Source organism: Rhyacophila brunnea, unplaced genomic scaffold, assembly GCF_057557595.1.
Source record: "Rhyacophila brunnea isolate RB1 unplaced genomic scaffold, BYU_Rbru_1.0 scaffold_7, whole genome shotgun sequence".
NCBI lineage: Eukaryota > Metazoa > Arthropoda > Insecta > Trichoptera > Rhyacophilidae > Rhyacophila > Rhyacophila brunnea.
Window position 1 is genome coordinate 26,700,042 of NW_028233339.1, and position 13,758 is coordinate 26,713,799.

General features: G+C 34.9%; 1 protein-coding gene across 1 annotated transcript in view; it reads right to left on the bottom strand.

The window, feature by feature from the left end:
• Positions 1 to 13,758, bottom strand: part of Tbc1d8-9 (TBC1 domain family member 8/9) — a 48,100-nt gene continuing 34,342 nt past the window's right edge. Inside the window, exons 12-19 of the mRNA XM_085958134.1 lie at positions 13,028 to 13,180; positions 9,752 to 9,937; positions 6,575 to 6,766; positions 5,569 to 5,777; positions 4,835 to 4,986; positions 3,089 to 3,334; positions 2,493 to 2,605; positions 1 to 516 (exon numbers count right to left, since the gene is read on the bottom strand). Coding sequence (XP_085814260.1) covers positions 346 to 516; positions 2,493 to 2,605; positions 3,089 to 3,334; positions 4,835 to 4,986; positions 5,569 to 5,777; positions 6,575 to 6,766; positions 9,752 to 9,937; positions 13,028 to 13,180 — 1,422 coding nt within the window. The 3' untranslated portion in view covers positions 1 to 345. The remainder of the gene's footprint in view (positions 517 to 2,492; positions 2,606 to 3,088; positions 3,335 to 4,834; positions 4,987 to 5,568; positions 5,778 to 6,574; positions 6,767 to 9,751; positions 9,938 to 13,027; positions 13,181 to 13,758) is intronic.

Consider the following 13,758-nt stretch of genomic DNA (forward strand, 5'->3'; position numbering starts at 1 on the left):
AATTTTTACACTCATTGTGAAAAATACATGTATTTAAGATTTTTGTATTCTGTACGAAACAATTGGCTTATCTGCTTTATGGAAAACCGCCTCTGATCATATAAACTTATGAGTCCCCGCTGTATCACGTATCGATATTACAATATATCAAAACATAACCATGGATGTGCTAATTTGCAGGTATGTTATACTGTACTGTATTAAAATTAACCATCCGCATATAGACTAACGAAGATTATTCTGATAACGAATTTCCTGTAAGTAACAAATTATTGTCACAGAACAAAATCCACTCTGTAAATGACTTAACATCTAAAGTGTAATGAGCAAAATGAAATGTTAACTTTAGGACACATGATGTATTCCCCTCTGCTTGAGAGATTCCAAATTGAGAGGCTCCTTCAATGAGAAAAATTGAACGAGTGGCTCCGACACGAGAACTCGCTCCAGAAACTGTTCCAGGGTAATGGCCCACTCGAGGTTTGGACGGGATGGGTTGCCGTTGCGATCTGACATCTGGAAACATTACAATTAGATTTATAAACTGCAAAATTCTACCAGTTAAGTCAGTGTTTCTTAACCTTTTTGATCTGTGACCCAATTTAGGGTAATAATTTTGGTTCGCGACCCAAGATAAAATAGCATGCACTGACAAAAATTTATTTTATTTTAATAATATTGAATACAGTTTCGGTAAACAACATTATTTGATCCTGTTAATGTGAACCTTGGCTTTGGATAACCTTTGAGAGCTCATCAAAGTTTGGTGTTATATTAGACAGGCTGCATCTTAGGTCTTCTTCTGGCTGCAGTCTATTTCGAAATTTGGATTTCATTACACTCAAAGCAGAAAATCCTGATTCGCACATGTATGTTGTTGAAAAGTTTTGCAAAGTTGCAAAGAAATTATTAATTTTGACCACTGCGATCGCGTGAAACGTCAATGTTAAACAGTGTTGCTAGAATATTGTATTCAATACAAGATCTCCAGACATCCAGCTGGTAAGAATATTGTTTTGTTGAGAATATTTCACGACCCACTAAATATACCAATCGACCCAATTTTCGGTAGCGACCCATAGATTAACAAACGCTGAGTTAAGTGGACACACTAAAAATCAAGCTTGTCTAATGTCCCGTATAATTTTATTCAAAGTGAGATTTCATACTCTTTTCCAGCTTTCTTCTAAAAATCTCGTCAAGTAGGTAGTTATATACATAGACATAAAGAATGGCTGACAACTTTTATTGTACCTTTCTTACTTCTGTTATTCTTATATTCTTTGAGACCACTGTGTGGTGGCCATATGATTCACTTAGTTATATATACACTTAGGATTTGTATGCAACAAAAAACATAGCTATATGCATGCACGTATGCACTTAAAATCAATAAAATATGCACTAAAACCGAAGAAATATGCAGTTAAAAATTGACATTTTTTGTAGGAAAAAATTGTAAATTCCCACTTTACCCAATATTACTGACAAAAAATCGAATAACTAGTTAATAATTTTTCAACATAATATGATATCAGAACAAAAAACACAAACAAAGAATATAAAGTTAATCAATTACAATTTTCAAAATAGTTTTTTCACAAGTACCTACAAATAATTGAATAATAAATGCAATGTAAACCAAACATAACTTAAAAAACAAAAACGACACACTTAACTATTCCTAAATACTATTTTCTGTTTTTTGCTAGAAAAAAAATAAGTACATTATTTTTTTCAATATTATGCTCTGGCATTAAATTTTTCCGCATAGGTATCTGTCAGTATTTTGTTTATATGCGGAAAACTACCTCTCAACGTCCACTTGGGCAAACTTTAAATAATAGTGCCCGAGTTGACTTCACTTTTTCCACTGATAAATCCACAGCTCGGAGATGGCATTAAAAATGCAAGTGCATCTAAACTATCTTTCTTCCTAACTTAGTTATATTTCGATAAAATAATTTAAAAAAAACTAAAAATATACATTCAAAAGCTCTAAAATATGCATTTATTTATGAAATATGCACTAATGTCTCAAATATGCTCTAACGTCTCAAATATGCATTTATATGCACAATAATTTTTTTATTTTTGGATTCTGTGTCTTTCAAAACAGATTCCTGTGCAACTCTCATAGCTGTGCATACACCCTAACAAAACATGCACAAGCATATAAATCCGGGCTCTAGTGATGATGTATGAAGAAAAAAAGTAGTTGGATAATTTTTTTGCCTTAAACAATGAGACTTTATTTCGCTATCCCTACCGGAGACACTTTAAGCTATGCACAAAAACAGCGTATTGACTACTGTCAGTATAGACATTCTCGAAGTTAGCTGCATAATAGTGAAATAAAACCTCATTGACTGCACACCGCTTCATAGGAATTGGCTGACCAACGTGTGTTAAAAACTATCAACTCGTAAAACCTATATGAAATTTCAATGATCTTAAAACATAAAAGGTGAAAACAAGGAAATGTTCCTTACGGGTGATAGTATTTCATGGACGTCCCTAGCTTCCGAAGAGAGACTGTCTATGGATGTTTCTCTTTCAGGAGGCCAACAGCATCTCGCAGCACCGATTTTCAGTAAATCTTCGCCTGAAAATTGCATACCAATTATTTTAATATGATAATGTAATAATATTATGATCAGATATATATTTTTTTTATAACCCAAGGATAGATCAACCAGTATAGTAACATGTATATTGCGGCATTTTTTTGGAACTCAAAACTTATTATGAGCTGTCTACAGGGATGTTAAGATGAATACTTAGAGCACACATGGGATGATTTTGTAGATTAATTAGTGCATATATTTGCTTTGCTCCAACATTTATTTTCTTTAACCAAAATCATAGTAAATTTCCATTTTTGCTCCTATGCAGAGCATATCATATGGGTCTCCAAAGAATTGAGGTTATATTAAAAATTATCATTCACCATTCGCCTAGATTTACAGCAAATAATACACTTTGAAAAATTATGTTGTTTTTGGTAGATACGGTATTTGAACCCTGGAGCTATATTAAATAATATTAAGATGCATCTCACAGCAAATGATTAGAAGATGTTACTTACCAACGTTGGCCAGTTCCATGGCCAGGTCGTCGAGATCGTCTTTGGGCACGATGTCATTGAGGAGTTTCCACATTTCGATGAAGTGCGGTAGAGGCAGGGAGAGGCGGCTGTATTTCACCTGGTTGAAGTCGTAAGCGGCCATTGATGCGGAGGGAGTGGAAGGGACGGACGACTCGGATCCTGCTGAACCCATAGCGATCAGCAGCAGGGACGTCATGCTGTGGACATCCCAGCACTCACTCACACCTATAATGAATCAAGTATCTTCATGTTTACACTAAGGCTTGCAATCCTAGAATGACAGGATTAATTTTAAATGGCTTGTTGACAATAGTAGATTTTCATTATGTAAATAAAACAACCAATTTCTATATTAAATGGACAATTTATGCGAAATTGTAATTCAAGTCCATGTAATTTCATATTCATGATAGAAACCAATGTAGCTTAAAAGTTGAATGACCATTTTCCGAAAATAGTTTTGAAATTAGCAGACTTATTTATTATTTTGTAATTATAGGATCGGCCACTTTGTTTATATAGATGTTTGTACATAACTGTAAAACATGCTCCCTGCTTAACCAATCACGATAAAAAAAAATGTCACTAAATGTGTTTTTTATTGTATAGGTACATTTTTTTAACATAGAAGGGCACAGACAGAAAAATGGTATGGGGGGTCCATTTCGAAAAAATATTCTTAATAATATATTATTGATATTTTAAGGCGACGAGAGGAGGAAAATCTAGCAGGTGGCATTGACTTCTGAATTTACCTCGCCTTCTACTTACAGCATCTCGACGCGTCAACCGTACCCCCCCCCACACTTTCTGGGGACATTCCCCATATCCAGACAGAACACCTGGCCTGCAGCTATAGCAACGGGTGCTCACTTACGACTGGTTGCATTCAAGAGTGGTTATTGAATGTGTGTGGCCTAATAATCTTAATTATCAGGATTGTTAGTGTCCGTTAGTGTCGTCCGTGCTGTTTTTTAGAGATCTCACATCAGAACATTAGAACAAACATGGGATGCCTCAGATTGTTGCACTAATTCGTGAGTTCCACTGACACAGGCCTAATGTGTCGTACAATGCCGAAAAGAGAGAAGCCTCTTCGTCAGGTTAATTGTTTTCATTGAATTAAGAGTACAAATTGCAGATGGTGTTAGTTAGTTTTTTAATCCATGTTATCTTTGTCTAACCAAACCATAATAGATAAAAAATATTCTTCTATCTATAAAATATCTAAAATTATGTACCTATATTTTAATGGCATAATTTTAAATATTTTATAGCTAGATGCATATTTTTAGACCGTTATCTATTATGGCTTGGTTTACGCAGGGTTTAATTGAAATTAAAAAATTAACCAACACCATTTGCAATTTGTAGTCTTAGTAGAAAACAAATATGAATGACTAACAAAATAATATAGTGTGCACTATTAATGGCGAATCTTCACAGCCTACCTCCATCATTTGCCACTGTAAAATATAATATACATTCATGTGGTGTGATCATGATTACCGAGCATATATATGCCATTCTGTCTTTTAAACTATGGTACCTATAAGTAATGTCCTGACTCAGTAGTTGAATATGTCAAATAAATTTAAGGAACCAATTGAGTAGTGAAGAATGAATGCATCACAAAATAAATAATGTACAAACTAAAAAGCTAAGAGTATTGCAATTCTTCAACGATGTATTGTAGATTTATATCGATTATGGGATTCACAAGACCTTGTTGACTAGTCGTGCTGCCTGTAGACTGTTCCATCTGAGTGGCTTCGACGGCCGAAGACGACGCCATGTCACTGACGGAGCGTTGTAAGGAAGACGAGCCCATGGGGTCGAACATGGGAGATTCCAAAGGTGTGTCAGGTGTCTCCATGCTGAAATAAAACACGGCGATTTGGTTTATTCCCTAGTATTACAGCATAAGTTAAATATAGGCATGGTGGAGTGGGTCACTTTATTCAAGTCAAGAAGTCTTCCAGTTGCTACATTGAAATATGGCCCATGTAATAAAATGAGATAATTATAACCTGGAAAAGATGGTTGTCACTGGGAATGTCTTTCCATATATGGCAACAGGATAATCTCCTGTTATTTGAATGAACAGAGAGAAAGAAATAGGATTGCAGTCCCTTATATGCTGCATTGGTGAAAGTACAGAACTGATGAAAGTGGACGTAGATGGTGCAAACCGTTGGCATTGACTATAATATTAAAACATCAGCAATATCATGGAAGCTATGGGTAACTCAGAATAAACCAGCTCCTGATATTAGTAAAATAACATGCTGGTTCATATTGAATAATTGCTAATCTTCTTCTTCCACGGCGCTACATCCCGGGGTGGGATTTGGCCTCCTTATCAACCGCTCTCCACTCACTCCGGTCTCTCGCTACACTTCTCCAGTTACCGGGTCTTCCTATATGAGAATAATCGCCAATAAGATTTCAAAATAAACCTATGGAAGAAGTCAACAGCATCGGCGGCGACTTCTTCTCCGGTGGGTAGTGGAGGAGGGGCCCGGAGATCCGCCGTGGCAAGGAGAGGTGGGGCGTGGAGGCAAAATAGAGCCCGGATTCTCACAGAGGCGGCAGCTCGTCCCCCGATACCTGCCCAAATGCATGCAATGCGAATGTTCACTGTTCCGGTATCCCCACGCTCTGAAAGCTTCAAATATCATACAATTTTATTTTAGACAAAACTGTCTTATCAAAAGGAAGTAAATAAATGATCATAACAAACTATAGGAATACACACTTGCGGCAGTAATCAATTTGTTATAATATATACTAACAGGTGGCAATTTGACATATCATCATATTTGGTTTAACTCAAAAGTTTTATAATTAACGGATATGTTCAGTTTATTTTAAATATTATTTTTGCATGAAAAATGGGGTTTCATAAGTGTGATCGCTAATAACCAATATTCATACAATAAAGTTATTAGGCCTTGATGGCTATAATGTCGTGGGTCCCAGGTTCGAATCCTGAGTCTGGTAAATACACATTTTGATTTTCAATTTGTGTTTGGAGGCTGAGTATGGACCTAATGGGTTGAGCAAGTGGCCAACATTCATTTTTCGTAAAAACAAAAATCTGTGAATACAAAATCTCTGGAGGCCCATATGATCTTATAAGGATCGATCGGACATGGTCAAAAAAAAATTAATTATAAGTTAAATTTCTCATAATTATTTAAATTGTTTTTAGAAGCTAAAATAAACATTTAGTATAGAGTCTTCGCCAAAACTATAATATGTCCTCGAAATTTTTGAAAGCCTTCACTATTGCTTTAGTTGGAAGAGAAGAATGTGAAGAGGTGAAAAATAATAATTTTTTCTTACTCAATTACTGTCACAAAATGAAAAACAATCCATTTGTAATAAATATACTGTACATTCCAACATTTTTATGCAAGGTTTTGTAAACAATTTTTAAAAACAAACAAGTGTTGAATTTACCCTGAACATTCTGGCAGCGAGGCTCTCAGCCGCCTGTCCCTTGGCCCAAGGGTTCATAACGCTGATGAGGGAGCAGAACTGGTTGAAGTTGAGCAAGTACGCGTCGCATGGGGATCCGCCCAAGCCGTCCGATTTCTCGTAGAGCGTTCTCTTGGCCCACAGTATATCTTCACGCACCACTCCTACAATCTCCTGTCAACGGTAATATAAACCATTACAGATTCGGTGATATTTTTCATGACAAATTACTAGACTAAAACTACTATGTTAAGTAGATATTCTTAACCCGGCACCTGCCTCAAAAATCGTATGACGCACCATAACTACGCATGAATTTCATTATCGTCTTTGTTCTATACTAAAAAAAGCAATAAAAAATATGTCACAGCTCCAGTCGAGAACCCAAAACCATTAAAATAATTTCGACACACTAAAAAACCGTAATAAATCAGTTATAATATCAGAAACACTCGAACAAACGAATGCTATCCAAATTTGAAAGAACTCACCGTAAGACGCCATTTTGTAGCCAATAGTTAGAGCTCTGCGCGGTGTGTACTATTTCGACACTTGTGCATTACGTTCCCACGAATTGAAGTGTTACTAATTTTCAAGTGCATATCGATAAATCACATATTAATGTCTTCGGGTTGAGTCGTAAACAAATATAAAGGGGACCCTTTTAATATATTTAAACTACACAAACACTTAACTTATTGAATATTATTGATAAATTAACACGAACTCAGATATTAAAAAAAAAACAAATACAATAATAAACCTATTTTAAAATTCTTTTGACGTGTGATATATTTTAAAGCAAGGTGACAGACATAACGCAACATCACACGTTGGGCACATATAGCGAGAGAGTTTTGTTTTTTTCGGATTTTTTTTAGAATTCCCGCATACGAAACATCTCCTTCTAGGCTTATCGGTATTTTGTGTCGGTAAAATGTATTCTGGCAAATGTCCCGTTGCACTTTTGGGCAATAATCGTACGGGATTATCGCTAGTTGACGCTGTCGGCTTGGGCAGGGGTGCATTTGAAATTCTCACACAATATTTGTTCACTAATTGTTTTATTACACAGAGTTGAAAATCGCCCAATGTTTTTTTGTCACATTTAATAAATTTATATAAATAAAAAGCATTTAATAAATATAAGTCGATCATGTAGAATGCGACCTTTTTATACCACTTGATCGACTTTCTCATACACGACAAGTTGCTAAGCATCATGTCGGACTTATCTACCGTACCCATATTTTTGTTATAATCTATAACACATTTTGGTTTTTCGATGTTTTCGCCAGTTCTATAGTTCACTTTTCCCGTTGGTCCAAATGATGCATCGTGGAGGGTGGATAGCATGTGAACATCCCTCCTATCGTGCCATTTCAGAGCCAAAAGTGGACTATTGTACTTAGACTCGGTATCTCCCTTTTTCAGTTTGCTGAACTCTGGCATATCTTTACGATTTTTTCTCACTGTACCGCAAGCATTCGTTTTGTGAGAGTGAAGGTATTTAAAAAGCGCCGGACTCGAATACCAGTTATCACACCATAAGGTGTGACCTTTCCCGATGTAGTCTTTCATTAGCGTTGTCACTACCGCACCGGAAATACCGAGATTTTCATTGTCTTGTATGTCAGTCCCTTCCCCACAATAAATTATAAAGTCAATAATATATCCTGTCATTACGTCACACATCACAAACATTTTTATTCCAAATCGATGTCTTTTGGAAGGAATGAATTGTTTAAAAATTAATCTACCCTTAAACACGATTATGCTCTCATCTATGCAAAGATTCTGATACGGTATCATCGTTTCCCTAAAAATTGTTCTTGTGTGTTCTAACAGTAATCTAATTTTAGCTAGTCTATCATTTGAGGCGGTCACACTAGGATCAGAAAAATGAAGCATTTGTAAAATAAGTTGGTATCGATTTCTAGCCATTATTTTCCCAAAAATGTCTGCATGCAGGTAAGGATCGGTACTCCAATGTTCCTCTATCGACGTGTGCTTATTTCGAGTCATCAGCATTGATACGGCAAAAAATGTATACAACTCCGGCACTGACGTGTCTGTCCAATTGTGTGATCGCGATTTCGGTCCAAGGTCTCCCGCACTGTACGAATGGTTAAAAAATGTATTCGTTTGGTTCACTATTTCCGACATTATATTTTTATTCAAAAAATGTTCAAAGAAAAGACATTCGGGAGAGGATTCGTTCAAGTCGTTCGATGTCACGCCAGATCGACAATCATTGAATTCGTGAACTATTGGAATATACGGGCCAGTTCTCCACGACCGCAAAAATTCAATTGGCTCGTCAGAGTCCGTATCGTCGACGTCATGATCAGTCTCATGCTGTTCCAATTCCTCTTCCGACATATCATAATCTGAGTCCAATTCCTCATTAGTACGCACATTTTCTTCCTCCATATTTACGCACTATAAAACTATGAAATGTTTTTAAAATGTTTAACTACAGTATTAGGGAACGCCAAATCACAGAAACCATTAAACTCACACACAATAGTTATTGATATCAGTATTAATTTTCACATTCACTAAAATGGGACACGGTAGACAGTACAAAAAGTATTTTAAAAATCGCGGTAAAATAAAATCATACGTTCAATAGTTAATCATGCCAGTTTTAATGTGATAAGTACACCAGACAGCAAAAAAAGTATTTATCAACGATTGCGGTAAATATTCAACTTGTATGCGATAAATACAATCCCGCGCAATGGCCCGCTCGGTTGAAAGTCTGTCGTATACTGCGCAGTCGCGGCGCGCAGTTCAAACTGATTTCTGTCGACCGGCAAAACTTGGCCGTACGAATTGGTTCGAAACTTTGGTGATTATTTTATATTTAGAACCAATGCTTTTAAAATATGTCATAGGTGGCAGGAGAAGGACAAATCAGGCCAAATTTACGTGAAAAAATCAGTCCCGTATGATAAATATGGACGCGGTGACATCGATTTATACACATGCGCATTGCGAATTTGGCCGATTTGTACAAGGTGTGTGACATCGGCGCCGGCCGGGTTAAGAATATTACATTTATTTGATATGGCGAACTGCATATTATGTACCTACAATTTAAATGTAACCCGTTTTTTCACAGTATCTAAATTGATAAAGCAATAGGTCTCCCACCTGAAGCTCATCTTGTGAATAGAATCCATCTTGCTGCATGGACCTGATGGCGTTCTTTTCCACCAAGTTCTCCAGTTGTCGGATGACTTTCAAGCGATGCTTGAGCCGCTTCTCTTCGATAGCTTCGCTGCTCATCTTTCCAAAGCGAGTGTACGACTCGTACACCAGCTGCTGCACAGGAATCAACTGGAATAGATTTTTTTTCAGATTACAAAATCAGTTATTAACTTTACTCCCGTTTGAGAGAGTGAATATGAGGAAGTATAGATTGCAATACCGAATGAAAATACCAATACCGGTATTTCGATATTTACTATTGAATACTGGTATTCGTAAAATAAATGGGAAAAAAACAGAAGTATTTACCAATATAATGTATATATATATATATATATATATATAAATCTCTTTAAAATATTAATATTTTACAGCATGTATCATTGCTGATCACTAAGGACGATGAAGGGCCACGGAGGTAAACCAGACATTGCGTAACCTTACAAAAAAATTAGTCCTGTTAATTAATACATTATGTTTCCACTGTCAAAACCGAATATATCGGTAGGTATTGTCTGATTTTTAAAACCGGTATTTCGGTATCGAAAAATACTGGGATATTGTTTTGAAATACCGGTATTGCAATCCCTATGAGGAAAGACAATGGTAATTCGTTGTTGTGAAATATGGTGCCTAACCCAGACCGAAGAAAATAAGTTAGCAGTCTTTGAATGAAAAATATTGCAAAGAATTTTTGGACCAATTTTAGAAAATTGGGCTTTCAAAAGAAAAATTAACCATGAGCTGGATATCATAATGAAACAAAAATCATAGGTAAAATTTGTTAAGTGTAAAGATTGCAATGTGCAAGTCACATGAAAGGATGCCAGACAACATGGCACCAAAGATCCTGTCCAGTTGAAGCGACCGAGAATTGACAATGTGAAGAAGAACTGGAGCCAAATGGTAGACCTGGAAACTGGAAAGAACTGACGGGAGATAGGGGTCAGTGGAGGACTTTTGTGGAGGAGGCCAAATCCCCTTCTGAAATGTAGCGGATTGATTTATGATTAAAAATATTGCCTGAAGGTCAGGTTAGTAAATGCGAGACTTGATTGCAACATGTGCGTGAGACTTCTATGTATGGGGTGCAAGTATAATATTCCCTTTCTAAAACGGTTGATAGTGGATGGTATTTGTAACAATGCGATAATATATTGTGTTTGATTAAATTCATTTATTTTATTTACTAGATATTCTTGTAATATAATAAAACTACTTAACCATCAACAAGATGATATCTTTCTTGTCTTTTTATAAACAAAGCATTATGTAATATTTTGTTTTTTTATTTATGGTAACGATCTATTAATAATTATCTCTGGGATCATCTTGGTCATATTGACACCTGACAGTCCAATTTCCAATCCGCAGTATGTTTTAACAAAGAAACTGAAAAATATATTATGTTCAACCATCTGCTCGAATTTTGGCTCTAGCGACTGCAAAGTTTTGTTTACTCTATGACATGTTTAAAGTAATTCATTTTGTAACCTTCATTTGGATTTGTACTCCTAATTGAAGTGCCTGTTTCTTTTTTTGTAAAATGCTGCCCCGTACCATTATTTTTTTTGTAAATTAAGTTCCTACATACTTAATTTTATTATTACTTTTCGCCACATGCAATGAAACTCTTTAAAATTCTGACATACAGATCACACGGCATTTAAGGGTCGTCCATATATGACATCATGCCATGTCATTTATTGTTGCTTGCTGCATAATGAAATATACAAAATATCATCCATGAAAATCTTAATAATTATTACCTGGACTATGTTTTCCATAAACATGGTAAAGGTAAATGATGTCGTCAGTTAACCCATTGTGCCCAAACACGAGAAATTCTAGTGTTAGAACAGTTAGATGGTAATGTTTATTTTTACACTATATTAGGGCATCTATTGAATATTTCTGGTATTGAATGTGTTTAGAAATAAGTTCGCTATAGGATGAATATATTATTAGAAAACAGGGATTCTTACCAACCAGTATAAAATATTAGATATTAAAAATATCATACAAAAAACTACAGCACTTTAAATATTTTTTTAAATTTTCCGTTACAGAATAAAATGATGTATTCATGTTTCCGTGATGGAAAACATTAAAAAATATGTGTCACAAAAGTTGTTGACCTTTTTTTATCGGTGTTAAGAATGAACATCTGTTAAAATATTAACTTTCGAAACGATTTTAGATACAGGATAATACAAGGAACAGTTTTATTACACATTATCATTTGTATTTTGAAGTTACGGAACAAAAAATTCTAACCTCTGAAATTTCGGAAAAAGTTGGCGAAATTACACTTATTGCTAGAAATGCGAAAAGTATGGAATTTACAGATATTTTATGGGTTATCGTATGAAAATAGATTACGTTATATAATAAAAGCAGTTTTTTAAATCTTTAAGAGGTATTTGGTAATTTATTTCGCACTAAACTTAAAATTCTGAAGAAAAATAAACGAAAGTTTTTATTTACTGAACTTTGAACCTCCCTATATTAAATCATATTAAAGCATACTATTTTTATTTATGTTCAAAAAATCAAATGATTTAAAAAAAATATAGTTCTTGAGTTATTAATATTTGATTGTTGGAAGTCAGTTTAGTATTCTATAGGATAGATATACAAAAATAAAGTCAGTCACAATGGGTTAATTAAAACTATTATGGCTCGTCTTACGTGAGCGACGTCGTCGAAGCGATGAACGGCGTGCGCAACTCAAACTTATCAAACATATCAACCAATTTAATTAAAAATAATATGTAAGTCTAAAGTTGGGAGAGAATAAAATATTTTATCGTTATCTGCAACACTTTCACAAAATAGATAAATTGACTTATGTATTCCATACCGATTAAAAGGTTGACCATCACTGCTTTATGTGGAATGTTTGTTATTGATATAATCAGATTAAATAATAACAGAAAACATTTTTCCTTTATTTCTGATAACATAAAATAGCAAACAATAAGTATAGAAACATAAACATAATAAGATTAATGCCATTGTTGATTGACACTTTATCAGTTATATAAAAGAATATGATTGATGAAGTAACATTTACAATAAAATAATATAACCTGTTACTACTTGATACATAACACTAGATATATATTTATTTATATCACAAATCAGTGTATTTCTTTGTCATTTGTATAAGGCAATAATGTAATGATTTGGGATCTGCTTAATTCAAACAATAAATACCTTTGGCCTGTCCTTGTGTTCGCTGGTAGTCGCTGTGGCCGCCTCTTCATTGTAAACTCCTGTCAAATAGTCTGCCAGGATCTGCATCGCCTCTCCGTCGTCGTGGCAACTTAGCAGTTTTTCCTTGTTCTTATCCAGGATGGTCAAGGCCACCTGCAGGAAAGAATATAAGGAATATAGTTGATTCTGTACCTTAGAAGATATCATCCTTGAGCTCTTAATACTTCTGATGTGACAATTTTGTCAAAATGGTTTTTTTTTTAATATTTTTTATTTATCTTATATTAATTTTACCACAGTTATTTAGTAAAAACTTCAATGACATAATAATATACCTACCACCAAAATTAATTATAGAAACGTATGATTTAATAGCTATCATAAGAGCATAATACAGTGACATCCTGTGGGGGTGGGTAGGCAGGCCGTGCATTGCTTAGGGGAGGCAAATTATAAAGGGCGGTAAATGAAGAAACAAATACGATCATTATAGTTTTTGAAAGCAGTGGCTGTTTTCCATGAAGCGAAGATGAGGTCACTTCCTTATTATGTACCTACTGGGATCTTATTTTTAAAAAATCACAAGGGATCCTCCAAACTAGAAAGCACTTCAGACCTCCATCTACTTACAACCGCCGTTGCTTGAAAATTGATTTCAAAGAAATTCTCTAATCTCCAGTAGATAATATGAGTGGCAAAGGGCTAAAGCAGCCTATACAATGAATATGTTG